General features: G+C 54.7%; 4 protein-coding genes across 4 annotated transcripts; 3 read left to right on the plus strand and 1 right to left on the minus strand.

The window, feature by feature from the left end:
- Window positions 1-3,761: 3,761 nt before the first annotated feature.
- On the plus strand, window positions 3,762-6,410 carry CABS01_14106 (uncharacterized protein; the record flags this gene model as incomplete). The annotated part of the gene is made up of 1 exon (XM_060547446.1): window positions 3,762-6,410. The coding sequence occupies one exon, from the start codon at window positions 3,762-3,764 to the stop codon at window positions 6,408-6,410; it is 2,649 nt and encodes an 882-aa protein (XP_060393563.1).
- Window positions 6,411-7,860: 1,450 nt separating this feature from the next.
- On the plus strand, window positions 7,861-11,980 carry CABS01_14107 (uncharacterized protein; the record flags this gene model as incomplete). Its single annotated transcript, XM_060547447.1, has 3 exons — window positions 7,861-8,217; window positions 8,319-11,389; window positions 11,443-11,980. The coding sequence occupies 3 exons, from the start codon at window positions 7,861-7,863 to the stop codon at window positions 11,978-11,980; spliced, it is 3,966 nt and encodes a 1,321-aa protein (XP_060393564.1).
- A 563-nt stretch (window positions 11,981-12,543) lies between these two features.
- Window positions 12,544-13,827, minus strand: CABS01_14108 (malate dehydrogenase; the record flags this gene model as incomplete). The annotated part of the gene is made up of 3 exons (XM_060547448.1): window positions 12,544-13,382; window positions 13,436-13,553; window positions 13,783-13,827. The coding sequence occupies 3 exons, from the start codon at window positions 13,825-13,827 to the stop codon at window positions 12,544-12,546; spliced, it is 1,002 nt and encodes a 333-aa protein (XP_060393565.1).
- Window positions 13,828-14,999: 1,172 nt separating this feature from the next.
- Window positions 15,000-15,356, plus strand: CABS01_14109 (uncharacterized protein; the record flags this gene model as incomplete). Its single annotated transcript, XM_060547449.1, has 2 exons — window positions 15,000-15,107; window positions 15,138-15,356. The coding sequence occupies 2 exons, from the start codon at window positions 15,000-15,002 to the stop codon at window positions 15,354-15,356; spliced, it is 327 nt and encodes a 108-aa protein (XP_060393566.1).
- Between the last annotated feature and the right edge of the window lie 59 nt (window positions 15,357-15,415).

Here is a 15,415-nt window from a genome sequence, read left to right on the forward strand (position 1 = left end):
GCACGTTCTGGCAGATTTCAGCTCCGCATCTGCAGCCTCATGATGGGCCAACAGAAAGATGTTTCGAGAGGCGAAAGCTCACATTAGCCGCTTGATGCTGCGTGTGGAGGCGCATAAAGGGTCCAGAACCTTCAGCCTTCGGGTTCGCAACCTTTACGAAGGGTGCGTAAAGTTTCCTTGAACCTTTGGCCTGGATGTGTATCCAGTCGGTCTGCCCGCTTCGAGTGCCGAGCCTTGCATATTGATTCGAAGCGGCCATCAGCTATCACGCCATCCAGGGCAAGGTTCTGCCACAGCCTTTGGGTTCCTGAACCATGATTTGCCTAAGAGCGAGAGCGGAAAGAAACAATCCACAATGAAGCATCTCAAGGGCGCGAATAGGATAGTTATCCCAGTAGCCCGAAAGAGTCTCCAGCTCGTCGGGCCAGGCAAGCATGGCAGATGACTAGGCGACTTTCTCCAAGCTTACTTCGTGCTCCACCTGTCGATAATGGAACGAAAAGTAGCCAGATGTTTTTGACTGGATGTTGATTGCCAGGAAAACTGCTGAACATGCCGGAGACGTTATTGTACCACATCAGATACACGTGGTGGTTCGTCAGGCAGTTCTGCTGGTGGCTGCCATGGTTCGAGCTTTTGCGTTTTCGGAAGACTGTCCCTTGAGCGAGCGAGCTTCCAGACCATAGCATCCTAGCCCATAAGATAACCGAACCTAGAAAGATTGAAGCTGGAGCTTGCTGGAACACATGAGACACGGGACAAAAAGAAAGTGTTTGGCGAAGAAGCAGCGGGCGAGGCGAGGAAAGAGCGGTGGCGTTTTTGGGGGAAGCTGGAAAAGCCGGAGGGTGTGTAAGAGGGTGTCGAGTGGTTGGTGGTGAAGCAAAGTCGAGATGGTGTTGTTGATGATTGGTAAGGAGGTGTGGGAGGTGAGGAGTCGTTGACCGAGAAAGCTTGGTGGAAGCCGGGACGTCATTCGCTCCCGGAGCAGGAGGAAAGGGCGGAGTGGTGGCGGTGGATCCCGCTAGAAGCACCGGACTTGCGCCCCGTCCTCCACAGGTGGCTTCCGCCTTCTGCAACACAGACGGGGGCAGGAACTGGGGAAATTGGCGCTTATCTAAGGCAGCGAGCCACTTTCCCCCGCTACGAATACCTGCCTTCCTTCTGTCTAGACTTTTGTGTAGGTACCTGCTACCTGCTACCTGTGCCGAGATTGCCATCCAGGTTCCGTTCCATTCCCTCGGGCAGGAACTGCCTCGTTGGTGGCTGTTGGGATAGGTCCCTAGGTACTTTACGTGGCGTCAAGGCGTTCCGTTTCTTCACCGAGCTCTGACTTCCTTTTCTAAGGTAGGTACCTGAGGTGAGGTGGTCCAGATCTCGCCTGCATCTGCACCTGCTCACCTTGGCTCATCCATCTGAGCAGGACAAGGAAGGAAGGGACGATCTTGGATCTTGATGGCGATCCCTGCCTGCCATTGCACTGCACAAACTGCACAAACCCTTGGCCTCACGGGCCAACTCGCAGTTAACCTTGTTCCGTTCCAGTTTACTTTACCTAAGGCAAGGTGCCGTAGGTAACCAAATTTCAACTTCATTTGACCGCAATGTGTCACCTCGCCGGCTTCCGTCTCCTCTTCGGCCCTGACTCCGGGCTCTCTCGCAGCTTACTACCTCAATTACCCATACAGACTATACCTAGTGCGACCAATTCTGCAAATCCTATCAGTTGACAATATCAACATCACAAAGCATGGGAGGTAGTGTCTCTGTTTGCTACCCTGATCTGGGCATTTTCGAGCTTAGCCGGACAAGCTCCTTTCTGAGCTCCATTCCCCATCCGGCACATGGCACTTGTCTCTTGTGGAGATCTCCATTCAAGATGGATTAGCATTTCACCATACGGATATCTGCATACGAAGCATATGAGTACTTACGAGGAATACGCCCCGTGTGGGATGCCTCGTTGGGACGCCACGAGTCTCACCTGTCGCATGTTCTTTCAGAACCACGAGGGTAGGCACCATGAGGCCATGCCTTCCCACGCCCTCCCGTCTAGTTGGACTTGTTGATGGTGTCTTCGACAAGTGTGGGTTGATGGGAAACTTTCAACCGAGTCGTCAGCCATCCATACATAGGGTTGGCAACTCTCGTCATCGAGATCGCGGATCACAACCTCCGGTGTAACGCGAGACAGAGAAGCCTCAGAGCATAAAGAAACTGTCTCTGCTATCCCATTCTCAACGGCCTGGGGCCCTTAGCCAATGCTTGACGCCCCCGCGCCCTCGTCGACAAAGAAGAGGCAATCCAAAAGCATACACATCTGTGTCTTGCCGCGTAGTGGCCTTCGCACACGGCAAAGGCAATAGACGTGGGCATATCGAAAAGTCGCAATTGCCGCTTCCCCTCCAGAATTCGATCGAGCGATCGACACAACTCACCAGGCACGCCGGCTTAGCCAGGTCAACACTGCCTGCTGTCTCACTTTAGACAACACCAATGGACAACAAAACAATGTGGTCGTTGAAGTGGTCGATCATCACCGAATCCGGCGATTTCATGGCATCCGCTGGTGTTTGGTCCCTGGAAAACATTAGTCAATATCACCACAGTTTGGGGAACCCTCAACGTTGTTCATGGAGAACACGGTTACCGCGCGATTTCGGTTCACCAAACTTTGCGAATTGCCTTCCAAATTTACCATACATCCGTGCGAGCTGCAATTCTTCGGAGCGTTTCCATGACGTATTGGCAAATGGCTTCTCGCGCTTCTCGGCAGGCATTGTCCGCTTGAAGAATCACAAGTCTCCGCATATAGAGCCGCTGCGCTTCTTGACACTCTCCTGAAGACGCTAGCGGACTCTTTGACGCTGGGCTGGGACCGCAAGCTCTCATTCTCTGCCTGCGCTGGATGGCGCTTTGGCTCCTCGAAGCACTTGTGGGAGCGTCTTACCTACCTTAGTCTCCCTCTTCTCTGCCACACATGGTACCAAAACTCCCACGCCTGGACGCTTCAGGAGACCCGTCTGGCTGATCGGATTTTCCTCTTGCTGCCGCTTCAAACATCTTGTCAAAGCTTAAGCAACACGGGGCTTGTTTTCCCTTTGTCGTTCCGTTAACAAGCGCCGTGTTCTGGATTGTTTTGCATTCTGAAGTATCGACAGAGTTGCTCTGCCTGCAGGGGGGATGCTTCGGTGCATACCAAAATCTGGGGCTACGGAAGATGCGGAAGACCACGGAGAGGCGAACGACTTACATGATGGACAGGACGGGTACTTGAAGAGTACTTGTCGAGTTGGAAGAAGTGCCCACCACTTCAAAGTCATAGGCTCGCCCGCACGAACGCCTCAGGGTTCTTGCAGAGCCTTGCTATTTCTGGACTTGTAGGCCCTCGTCCTCAGTCATATCTCAACCCTCGTCCGCCTTGGGAACGCAGCTGTCCACGTTTGGTTTTTACATCTCAATCGATCCATCTCGGCTTGCCAGGTCGTTGCTGACACTCCTCGTCGTCCTTCTGATTCGTTGTTTCGCTTTTCGAGCATTTGCTTTTCGCTTTGCCGATTGGGCCCCAGCTGCTGCTCCGGCCAGACGTATTCTCGGATCGGCCACCCACCACACCAACTCTGGGAATATTGCTCCTTGCGTTGAGCTGATACGCTTTTGGGTGGTCCACCTCTGCATGGGATTGGACGCCTCAGTCGAACTGGCAGCCCGACACTGATTTTCGAATCCAAGACGAACGGAGCCCACGCTGCTTTACTATAAAAATGGTCAATCCTAATCGATGGTCATGGTCGGCGGGGCCACGAAGAAGTTCAATCCGAGGGGATGCGGTGAGCAGCTCTCATCCATTAGCACGTTCTCCCGACAAGCCCATTTCGTGCGAGGTCGACGTCCCAAACGACCAAAACCTGCAGGGTGGCGGCGGCGCTACCAGTGTCTCATCGCGCCGTTTGACCAAGAATCGGTGGAGCTGGCGGCCAGACGCAGCCATATCGGTGACCCTGGAAGATCAACCAGAGACAACACAGGGCGAGAGGCAAGACAGGGAGCAAAACTCGGAGCAAGTAGACACATCAGCAAGCAAATCCCGCCGCTTGTCGAAACTGATCAAAAAGACAAATGCCGCTCCTATTTCTGCGTCTCGACCAAAACGGAGGCCGACGTCCATGATAGCACCGACAAGCTCTTCTTTCGGAGCATCACCTTCTTATTCCCACCCCGCTTCCCAGGCGGTGCAGCAGCACATAGCGGTCGAGGAGGATCAGGATCATTCCTCTCACGCAAGCCCCGTTCCAAACCAGCCTGCCACAGGGGTCAAGAACAAGCTCAATCGCTTTCTCGGTCGACACATCACCACCCGGCAAGTTGACAAGAGAGCTGTGCTGGTGCAACATCAGCATCAGCAGACACAAGGAGATCCGACACCGCCGCCATCCGGACTACAGCAGGAAAAGCAGAGACCCATGCCGATGCAACCCCCGATGCGCCATCGTCTCCAACTCCACAATCCCCAGAACACGCTTCGGGCATCGCCAGCCCCCCCTGTCGCCCACATTCAGACTCAAGGTTACACTGACAACGGTCGTCTTGTTGCACCGCTGCCAGGGCTTGACGAAAACTCGCAGCTGCAGCTGCCGCCAGCGACAAGCCGACCCGCGACTGTCACGGGTCCAGTACCGGCAGCGGCGCAAAGTCTTGGTACTGGTACCTCACCGTCAATGACTGCCGCACCTCCGGCAGACGAGACAGGGTTGCTGAACCGCCTTATGCGACGACGATTGGTTTCCAAGGACAAGGACGCTCAGAATAAGAAGACGTCGATTTCCGCCGGGAACGATCATACAAGTTCGTCACAGGGCTTCGACCAGCAGCGGGCCACGGAGCAGCGTGAGACGCAGACAGGGCCTCTGCTCATGAACCCGCTCATGTTGAACCCGTCGCACCCAACACCTGCCGAAAGTGAGACTGTCTTGGATGCGCGAAGAGGCTCTTTGAAGTCTGCAGTGCCCCGATTCCTACGTCCCGTCACACTACCACACCAAGCACCCACGAATGCGACTCAGACTGCCGGCGCCGCCAACTCACCCAAGCCCAAGTCGCCTCCCCGACAGCAGTCAACCATGCAGACCTCGAGTTCTGATACGGCGACGCAGCTCAAGTCGCGATCCAAAGCGAGTTTCGGAAAAAGATTCTGGTCAAGATCCGGCGCCAATGACTTTGGAGAGGACAACGTGACCAGCACCGAGACACCGGCAACAGCATCGGCGCCGCGAACGGCCTATGTTCCTAAACACGCGGCGGCTGACTTTTCGCGTACGACTTACACAAATACGTCGCGCCACAATCGCCATAGCTTTTCCTTTGGTAGCGACCCGGACAACGGCGCTCAAGCACTGGCCACAATAACGGCCGCCTCCTCCAGGGTGAATGAGCCGGAGCAGCCTCTCCACAGGCAACGGACGCCATCCGCAGAGACTGCCGAGAAGCGCAGGTCACGGGACATGTCGCTGTCCAAGTACGAGGCGCCGCCTCCCCACGAACTGCACCGGCGTCTCGAGATTGTTAAGAGCAGCGAAATTGAAGTGGTAACCACTAGGGAACCGGTCGCGATCGACCCCTTGCAGCAGCAGCACAGCCTGTTGCAAAATGCTTCAAATACATCGTCGGCGAACGGCAAGGCTCCAGCAAGACCTCACTCTCGTCCATTATCATCCAAACGACACAGCTTCAATCTTGTATCCGACCCATACGCCAGAGACCTCACACCGCCAAAGTCAATTTCTCCAGTCGAGATGGAAGCGCCATTTGACCCGCCAAGCCAGCCAGAGCAGCAGCAGGCGCCACCATCAGCACCGCCACGGCCTACCTCGTCTCACACTCGCCCGCCATCCCGACAAGAGACTCCGTCTCAAGAGAGTGGTAGCCGCGAACCGACGGATTATGAACGTTTCGTGGCAGAGGCAGAGATTGCGGAACGCGAATATCACGCCCAAATGTGGCGAAACCTCGCACGGCGTTCGGGACACTACGGGTACAGCGACAACCCCTGGAGCACGACTCGACAAGCGGATGCTACTGCTCCTGCTGGGCAACGCAACAACAAGAGAAGCAGCGCGCAGTACTCGACGGGAGCTGGCAAGCGAGCAAGCATGATGTCGTTTGGCGCGGCAGACGACGAGCGCAACCTGATCTCGTCAAGCTTCTACGGGGAGGCGCCACGCAAGCCGAGTCTCTCGCACAGCGCTAGTGTAGGTGCAGACGGGAAAAGGGGACTTCGACACCAGGGGAGCGTGTCGAAGAGAATCTCTGACTACATTAAGCCACCAAAGCCATCCCAGCAAGCCACTTACGAGGATTGGCCCTCTGGACGAGCCAACCGACGAAGTGTCATTGCTGGGATTTCTGAGTATTGAAGAATGAGACATGATGGAGGAGTTTGCGGATAGAAAGGATCATTGCCTTTGGGGTGCTGGATATTGATTGCATACCATAGTAGAAGGGAGAAGGGATGTTTTATTGGCTTGGCGCAACATGGACACCAAGACGACGATTTCCGCGGATGATATACCACGACATAACTATTTCCTTACTTTTTTGTATCTGAGGTCAGCCTCATACCAAATAAAACAAGATGCCAATTACAGTGGGTTCGTTGCATGAAGTGATGTAAGGTAAAGGTAAGGTAAAGGTAAGGTAAGCTGTCCTGTATCGGACGGGAAGCGACGGAGTATCGGGGTCCTCTATCGCGGGGCCTCTCGGCGGAGTTGAGCGGCGGGGAAAAAGAGGGACGGCACGGATCAACCTCGCACGTTTGGATTGGACGTGAGGAATCCATCACGGCGGAAATCTAAGGTTAAGGGGGCCTGGGACTGCCCGGATAGCTTAGGTAAGGCAAGTAAAGAAGGCACGAAGGATTCCAGGTAGGTACCTTAGGTAGCAGGGTCCACGTACGCTACGTACACCTATCCCGGGGTCCCATACGTTAGCGCAGTGAATTGACAGGGAGGGCGGCCAATAAGTACAGGTTCTATCCTTTCTACCTAAATTCTATGGCTAATTCGGAGACAGTACTTTGAACTCCTCACTATCGAACCTTCTACCTATTTCTACTATTTCTCCCTACTTTTTACCACCAACTTTCACCTTAACTATATACATAAAACATTTTTTAAAAAATCTTAAGAGAAGATTTTAAAGTACTTATCCTGAAATCTCTTTTTATTTTATATATAAAAATCAGAAAAGTGACTTTGCAGGGCTGCTACTAGATTTGGTAAAGTCGGCTACCATTTCACGAGCTAACGTATGGGACCCCGGGATAGGTGTACTACGTACCCCACGGGCCACGAGCCACTGAGAGCAAAGGATGAGTGGCCACATCAGGCCAAAAGAGCCAAAAGAGCCCCCTGTTCCATCAGCTCTGAGGCCTGTGAGTGGCCTTCTCCAGGTACCCAGCTTCCCAATTCGCCATCGCGAAAGAGAAAAAAAAGTGACAGATAACCACCATCTGGCTTTTTTTTTTTTTTTTTTTTTTTAACGTCTGTCGCCTTCGGCTGGATTCTGCTTTCCGCCGCTCACTTCTCCGCCGCCAACGACGCGAGACCCCACAGGAAGGAAGTAGTAGCAGTAGTACCACTGGTGCACCACCACCACCACCACCACCAACCAGCCCTGATTCTGACACGGGTCACCTTTAACATCTTCACATCGCAACATCTCTTTGTTGTGCTCCATCTGCATCAACCAGGAGAACCACTGTCGATGCAACAAGGGACATAGCATCATCCGACAAACAACCCGCCCTCTTTCATTTTGTCCGCCGTTCTGTCGCTTGATCCACGATATCGCGCGCAATCGCCCACCATGGCGCCCCTCGTGGACAACCCCCAGATCAAGGTGGCCGAGCTGTGGAAGCCTTTACCGACATACTTCCACGCCTACGTCTGGCCCTTTGCCATCATCTGGCCCATCTTCCTCCGCTACTACCTTACCGCCGAGCTCTACGAGAAGCACATCGCATCCGAGGAATGGACCTTTGTGTGGATCGGCTCCATCGTCACCCTTCAGTCCCTCGCCTGGCTGAGCACTCACTGGAGTGTCAACCTCCAAGCTACCTTTACTGCCACCCGCGCCAAGTCAATTGACGAGGCCGAGCTCGTCAAGATCATTCCTGTCGCCAACGCCGGCTCTGCCGAAATCTGTAAAATCATCCGCGACAAGGTAAGCCAAGCCCCCCTTGCGAACAAGCGAGCCATCCTGCTCCTCCTCCTTCTTTTCTGCTCTCCGCAGTCTGACTGACCTTTGCTCTTTCACTCGTGCAGGTTGGCGGCAAGATCAACACCACCTTCTTGTTCCAGAAGCGCCGCTTCATCTACTTCCCCGAGGACAAGTCCTTCCGAACCCTCGCCTACGATATCGATGCCGAGCCAAAGCCCAAGATCGGACGCTACCAGCAGTCCAAGGGCATCACCACCGAAGCCGAGCTGAAGAGAATCGAAGAGCACTATGGCGCCAACGCCTTCGACATCCCCGTTCCTACCTTTACCGAGCTCTTCAAGGAGCACGCCGTCGCACCCTTCTTCGTCTTCCAGATCTTCTGTGTTGGCCTGTGGATGCTCGACGAGTACTGGTACTATTCGCTCTTCACCCTCTTCATGCTTGTCGCTTTCGAGAGCACCGTCGTTTGGCAGCGCCAGCGTACACTCAACGAGTTCCGTGGCATGAGCATTAAGCCTTATGATGTCTACGTATACCGCTTGGGCAAATGGACTGAAGTCCTGAGCGACAAGCTTCTGCCTGGCGATCTCGTCTCCGTAGGTCGCACCAAAGAAGATAGTGGTGTCGCCTGCGATATGCTGCTTGTCGAAGGAACCGCCATTGTCAACGAGGCCATGCTTTCTGGTGAGAGTACCCCTCTCCTGAAGGACTCCGTACAGCTTCGCCCCAGCGACGCCCCCATCGAGCCCGAAGGCCTTGACAAGAACGCTTTCTTGTGGGGTGGTACCAAGGTTTTGCAAATCACCCACGGCAACCCCGATGAAGAGAAGCCCAAGCTGGCATCCGGCGTCCCTCCTCCTCCTGACAATGGCGCCATGGCTATCGTCCAAAAGACCGGCTTCGAAACCTCCCAGGGCAGCCTTGTCCGCACCATGATCTACTCCACCGAGCGTGTTTCCGCCAACAACGTTGAGGCTCTGCTCTTCATCTTGTTCCTCCTCATTTTCGCCATCGCCGCTTCCTGGTACGTCTGGGACGAGGGTGTCAAGAAGGACCGCAAGCGCTCCAAGCTTCTGCTTGACTGCGTCTTGATCGTCACCAGCGTCGTTCCTCCCGAACTGCCCATGGAACTCAGTCTTGCCGTGAACACCAGTTTGGCAGCGCTGGCCAAGCTTGCCATCTTCTGCACCGAGCCCTTCCGTATTCCTTACGCTGGCCGCATTGACATCGCCTGCTTCGACAAGACTGGTACCCTCACCGGCGAGGACTTGGTTGTTGAAGGTATTGCTGGCCTAGGACTCGGTCAGGAGGGCACCAGCACCCCTCGCGAGGCCGACGGTGCGCACTCAACCATGACCCCCGTCAACGAAATCCGCCTGGATACCACTTTGGTTCTCGCTACTGCCCATGCACTTGTCAAGCTTGACGAGGGTGAAGTCGTTGGCGACCCAATGGAGAAGGCTACTTTGACTTCTCTCGGCTGGACTCTTGGTAGAAACGACACCCTCGCCAGCAAGCCCACCACAGCTGCTACCACTGGCGTCAGCGGAACTGTTCAGATCAAGCGCCGCTTTCAATTCTCCTCCGCCCTCAAGAGACAGAGTACTGTTGCCACTGTCAACGGTGCTGACAAGGCTGGCAACCGGATCCGTGGCACTTTTGTCGCTGTCAAGGGCGCTCCTGAGACCATCATGAAGAGACTCTCCATTATCCCTGCCGACTACGAAGAGACCTACAAGTACTTTACCCGACGCGGTTCCCGTGTTCTTGCACTCGCCTACAAGCAGCTCACTGTTGATAACGAGCTCGGAGGTAGCAAGATCAACGACCTTAAGCGCGACAACGTCGAGTCTGGACTCACTTTTGCCGGTTTCCTGGTCCTCTCCTGCCCTCTCAAGGATGACGCGAAGCAAGCTGTCCAGATGCTCAACGAGAGCAGCCACCGTGTCGTCATGATCACCGGTGACAACCCCCTTACCGCTGTCTACGTTGCCCGCGACGTTGAGATTGTTGACCGTGAGGTTCTGATTCTTGACGCCCCCGAGGACAACGAGGGCGGCGACAAGCTTGTCTGGCGCAGTGTTGATGAGAAGACTATCATCCCTGCCGACCCCTCTAAGCCTCTTGACCCCAAGATTCTTGAGAACAACGATCTCTGTGTTACCGGTTACGCTCTGGCCAAGTTCAAGGACCAAGTCGGCTGGCGCCAGATCCTCCGTCACGCCTGGGTTTACGCGCGTGTGTCGCCCAAGCAGAAGGAGGACATTCTCGTTGGTCTCCGAGACATGGGTTACTATACGTTAATGGCTGGTGACGGAACCAACGACGTCGGTGCCCTCAAGCAAGCCCACATTGGTATCGCTCTCCTCAACGGCACTATGGACGACTTGACTCGCATCGCCGAGCACTCCCGGAACACTAAGATGAAGGAGATTTACCAGAAGCAAGTTGACCTCATGAAGAGGTTCAACCAACCCGCACCCCCCGTTCCCGTCATGATCGCCCATCTGTACCCTCCTGGCACTAGCAACCCCCACTTCACCAAGGCTGTCGAGCGCGAGGCCCAGAAGAAGAATATCACCCCCGAGGAATGGCTCAAGGTTAACGGCGTCAGCGCCATCGAGACCGTCACTTCCCCTGGTGCTAAGCAACTTCTTAACAACAACGATCCTAACGCTGCTCGTCAGGCCAAGGCTGCCGCCAACGCCGCTAGCTTTGCCGACAAGATGACATCCAGCCTGATGGAGACCGAGATGGGTGATGATGAGCCTCCTACGCTGAAGCTTGGTGATGCCTCTGTCGCGGCTCCTTTCACCAGCAAGCTGCGCAACGTTATTGCCGTTCCCAACATCATTCGCCAGGGCCGCTGCACACTCGTCGCGACCATCCAGACATACAAAATTCTCGCTCTCAACTGCCTCATTAGCGCTTACAGTTTGAGTGTATTGTACCTCGAGGGTATCAAGTTCGGTGACGGACAGTACACCATCAGCGGTATTCTGATGAGCGTGTGCTTCTTGTCCATCTCTCGTGCTCGCGTTGTCGAGGGTCTCTCCAAGGAGCGACCCCAGCCCAACATTTTCAACTTTTACATCATTGGTTCGATTCTTGGACAATTCGCCGTCCACGTTGTCACTCTCATCTACATTGCCCGATTCTGTGACAGACTGGAGCCGTAAGTTTATCCTAGATACTACGTCTGCGAAGCAAACACTGACAGTGCAACAGCCGCTCCGGTGACGTTGATCTCGAGGCCGAGTTCGCGCCCAGTCTCCTCAACAGCGCCGTCTACCTGCTTCAGCTCATCCAGCAGATTAGCACGTTCGCCATCAACTATCAGGGACGTCCTTTCCGTGAGGGTCTTCGCGAGAACAAGGGCATGTTCTACGGTATTGTCGGTGTTTCTGCCCTGGCCTTCTCCTGCTCCATGGAGTTCATCCCCGAGATCAATGAGCAGATGAAGCTGGTCCCCTTCAGCGATGAGTTCAAGATGACCATGACGGGCATCATGGTTATCGACTACGCTGCCTGCTGGGTCATTGAGGTTGTTCTCAAGAACCTCTTTTCTGACTTCCGCCCCCGCGACATTGCTGCTCGCAGACCCGAGCAGCTGGAGCGTGAGCGCGTCCGCAAGGCGGCAGAGCAGAAGATCAAGGACGAAGAGGAGGAGAAGAAGGCGCAGGAGAAGGTGGCCGAGTTTGAGCGCAAGGTGGAGGAGCGCCGCCAACAGCTCGAGGCATGGAGAACGGGCCGACAGAGGCAGTAGATGGATGTGTCGGGTTTAGACTAATTGTGTAACCAAAACAAGTTAGAGACGCAAAATGCGTGTGGAGAGATGTATGATAGAGAATGAGCATCATGATATGTGCATACAATACTTTGTCGTGGTCTGAGTTTTGGAGAAGCTGTGTCTTGAAACTGCCTTTGTCAGGCGCTATTCGCAGGTAGGTAGATCTTAATGACCATCTACGAAGCGCTCATGCATGCACGTCTTTCAACAGGAAATAGTCGGTGTAACGTGGGGGATGTTGGATCACGGCATTTTAAGGAATAAAGTTTGAAGTCAAGCGTGTTTGAAATTTTATGGTACAGAGGCAGACGCAAAGTCGATGCCACGAGTAGGTAAAGCACGACTTTTGGTGTGCGCTTCTGTGTCTACCCGTCATCCTTTTCTTTCTTTGCCAGTCGGATTAGACTGGGAAAAAAAAAGTAGTGGAGGATGTGATTTTGTTTTGTTTTCAACTCTGCTCAACCTGTTTGTGTAGGTTTCCATCTACTACAACACGTCCCCTAGTTTACATGAAAAGTGACACACGTCAAGTGTTGCACTTATTTGGGGGGGTTGGAGGCGACAAAGGCAACACCCTTGGCAATGTTCTTCTTGAGGTCGGCGAAGCAGGCCTCGAGGAGCTTCTCCTCGGCGGCGTCAACCTTGCCGAGGGGAAGGATCTTCTCGACACCGTTGGGGCCGAGCTCGACCTTTGAGGAGAAGAAGTCGATGCCCTGGTCCTTGTAGAGGGGGGAGTCGACAAAGGTGGGCTCGACGATGCCCTTCTCGCCGTGGGAGGCGCGGAGGAGGGACTCGGCCATGCGGGCACCGGCGAAAGCCATGGAGAGGGTGGCGGAGCCGGCGCCGTCCTTGGCCTTGACGACCTCGTCACCGCCGAACTGGACGCGGTTGACGAGCTCGGCGTTGGAGGAGAGGTCGGGGTGGTTGGACTGGGAGAAGAGGGGGACGATGGTGACGCCCGAGTGGCCGCCGACGACGGTGATGTTCTCGTCCTTGGGGTCGGTGGACTTGATCTCGGAGACGAAGCGGGAGGCGCGGACGACGTCGAGGGTGGTGACGCCGAAGAGGCGCTTGGGGTTGTAGACGCCGTGGGCCTTGAAGACCTCGGAGACGATGGGGACGGTGGAGTTGACGGGGTTGGAGATGACGAGGATGTTTGCGTCGGGGCAGGACTCGGCGCAGGCCTTGGCGAGGTCGCGGACGATGGAGGCGTTTGTGTTGAAGAGGTCGTCGCGGGTCATGCCGGGCTTGCGGGGGACGCCGGCGGGGATGAGGACGACCTCGGCGCCCTTGAGGGCGCTGGCGAGGCCGGTGGCGGTGGGGTCGTAGCCCTTGACGACGGACTTTGTGTTGACGTGGGAGATGTCGGCGGCGACACCTGGACAGGGGTCAATTGGGTGTTGCTGGAGAGGAAGATGGAGATGGACTTACCAGGGCCTCCGCGGATATCGTAGAGGGCGAGCTCAGTGACTCTGGGGTTGAGCTTCATGAGCAGGGAGAGGGGCTGGCCAATACCACCGGCGGCACCGAGGACGGTGACCTTGGAGAGCTATAGGCATGTTGTCAGCTGAATGGTCGTTTGGCTGTTTCCATTGTATGTGATGATGCATTTGTGTTTATTAACGTTGGATCATGACGAAGCTTCATAGCTTGTGTCTCCCTTCCGTTCCGTGCCCCGAGGTCGGCTTTTCGGAGCTATGGAGAAGAGAGAGAGAGAGAGAGAGAGCTCTGCTTTGATGCGCAGCCAGATAGGAATTGGGAGCTAAAGGATGACTTACGCTTCTCGCCGAGGCGGAGAACATGCGGCGCTGGACGAAAGACATGATTGCGACGAGGGGGGGGGGATGTGTAGTAGGTAGATGGTGCACAGTTGAGATGGATGAGGGAAGAAAAAAAGAGCAGAGGTTTAAAAATTTATGAGGCGCGCGAAATAAGTTGGCACACACCTCTCACACAGCAACAGCGCAGCAGCGGAGGACAACAGGACACTCAACAGAGAGCACACACGCACCACACGGGAGCCACAGACAGTGGATTGACGGGGGCCCGGGAATGGCAGGATGCGGCCCTGCGAGTGGGTGGCCATTAGCACTACTCTCAGAAAGGGCCCACCATCCACTGTTTTCCCCCCCGTCATTCCCGGCCTTTCTTTCCACACCTTGTCAGCACCTCAGGTTCCATTTCTCGGCTTCGCTCTTGTCTCTACCTTTCTTAGCTTAGCTGTGGTTGTTATTACTACCAACACTCCAGTGCTGACTGACTGACTGACCGGGACTTGCTTTCCTGAGGCTACAAGGTGCGAGTGATGTGATGGATAACGATGCGACCGCCAGCCAAAAAAAAAAAACCAAGCAGGAAAGAAACCCCACGCCAATTCCAATTCAGGTCTAGCGTCACGGCCACCCGGAAGACCACGGGGAAACGCCGGAGAGGATACGTACTCCACACATCTCTACGGCACTGCGGTGCATTCTGTAGCATCTTTTTTTCCCCTTCCTTTTCTTCCTTTCTCAGCTTCCCATCGCCGAGCTTGGTCCCCGACCATCCACTCTCCACTGCTACCACTCAACCCCGGAACGAGAGACGCAGTCGACTCTGCCGCACCCGTTAGACGCCCTCGGGTGGATGGACGGACGGTCTCATCATGGCACATGCTTATCTATCCTACGATTACCTTGCTGTAACCCATCTGTAGTAGTGTATATGATAGATGATGTACGGAGTATCCCGCATCAATACCTACATCCCTCGACCCGAGGTTACGGTAAAGCCTGCTGAACTGTACTCCTTCTCAATTACCACCACTGTATGTATACTCCCTATTGGAAGCCAGCCAACGGACGCAATGGGTGGACGGGATCTACCCACAATGGCCTCACTCTCGGTTCTGCAACCCTGGGATCCCCTACCATCCGTCGGAGAACATGTTACACTGTCCATCAGAACCGCCTTGCTTCATGTGACATCTTTCCAGACAGCCTTACTCGACATATGCATGTCTTCCCTGGCCCTACCCATGAAGCATACCGAGGTGGTACTCCCTATGTATACTACCTACGCATACTCAGCGCAGTTCGGGAAGCCAGAACACGCCATCTCACTGGTGCGCATATTTGCTTCCATTTCTGCGTCGGCGAAAAGGTGCTTCGAAACTCTCAAGACACCGCAACCGGCGCCGACTCATGACCTCATGACCCCCCAGTCTTGTTGTACTCCGTACGGCCCGCGCCTCGTAGCCGGCTTCCACCCGGCTCCGACTGGCACCTCCCGGTCTATGACATCTGGTGATAACATGGTTCGAACTGCCGTAACCTATGATAATAGGTCATGTAAAAAAAGCCTATGCCTTTGAAACTCCGCTTTAACACTTGAGATAGACAGTTAGTATGGTTCAACGTAAGACTTTCTTTG

The sequence above is a fragment of the Colletotrichum abscissum genome (genome assembly GCF_030869225.1).
Source record: "Colletotrichum abscissum strain IMI 504890 chromosome Unknown Scaffold_51.1, whole genome shotgun sequence".
Lineage (NCBI taxonomy): Eukaryota > Fungi > Ascomycota > Sordariomycetes > Glomerellales > Glomerellaceae > Colletotrichum > Colletotrichum abscissum.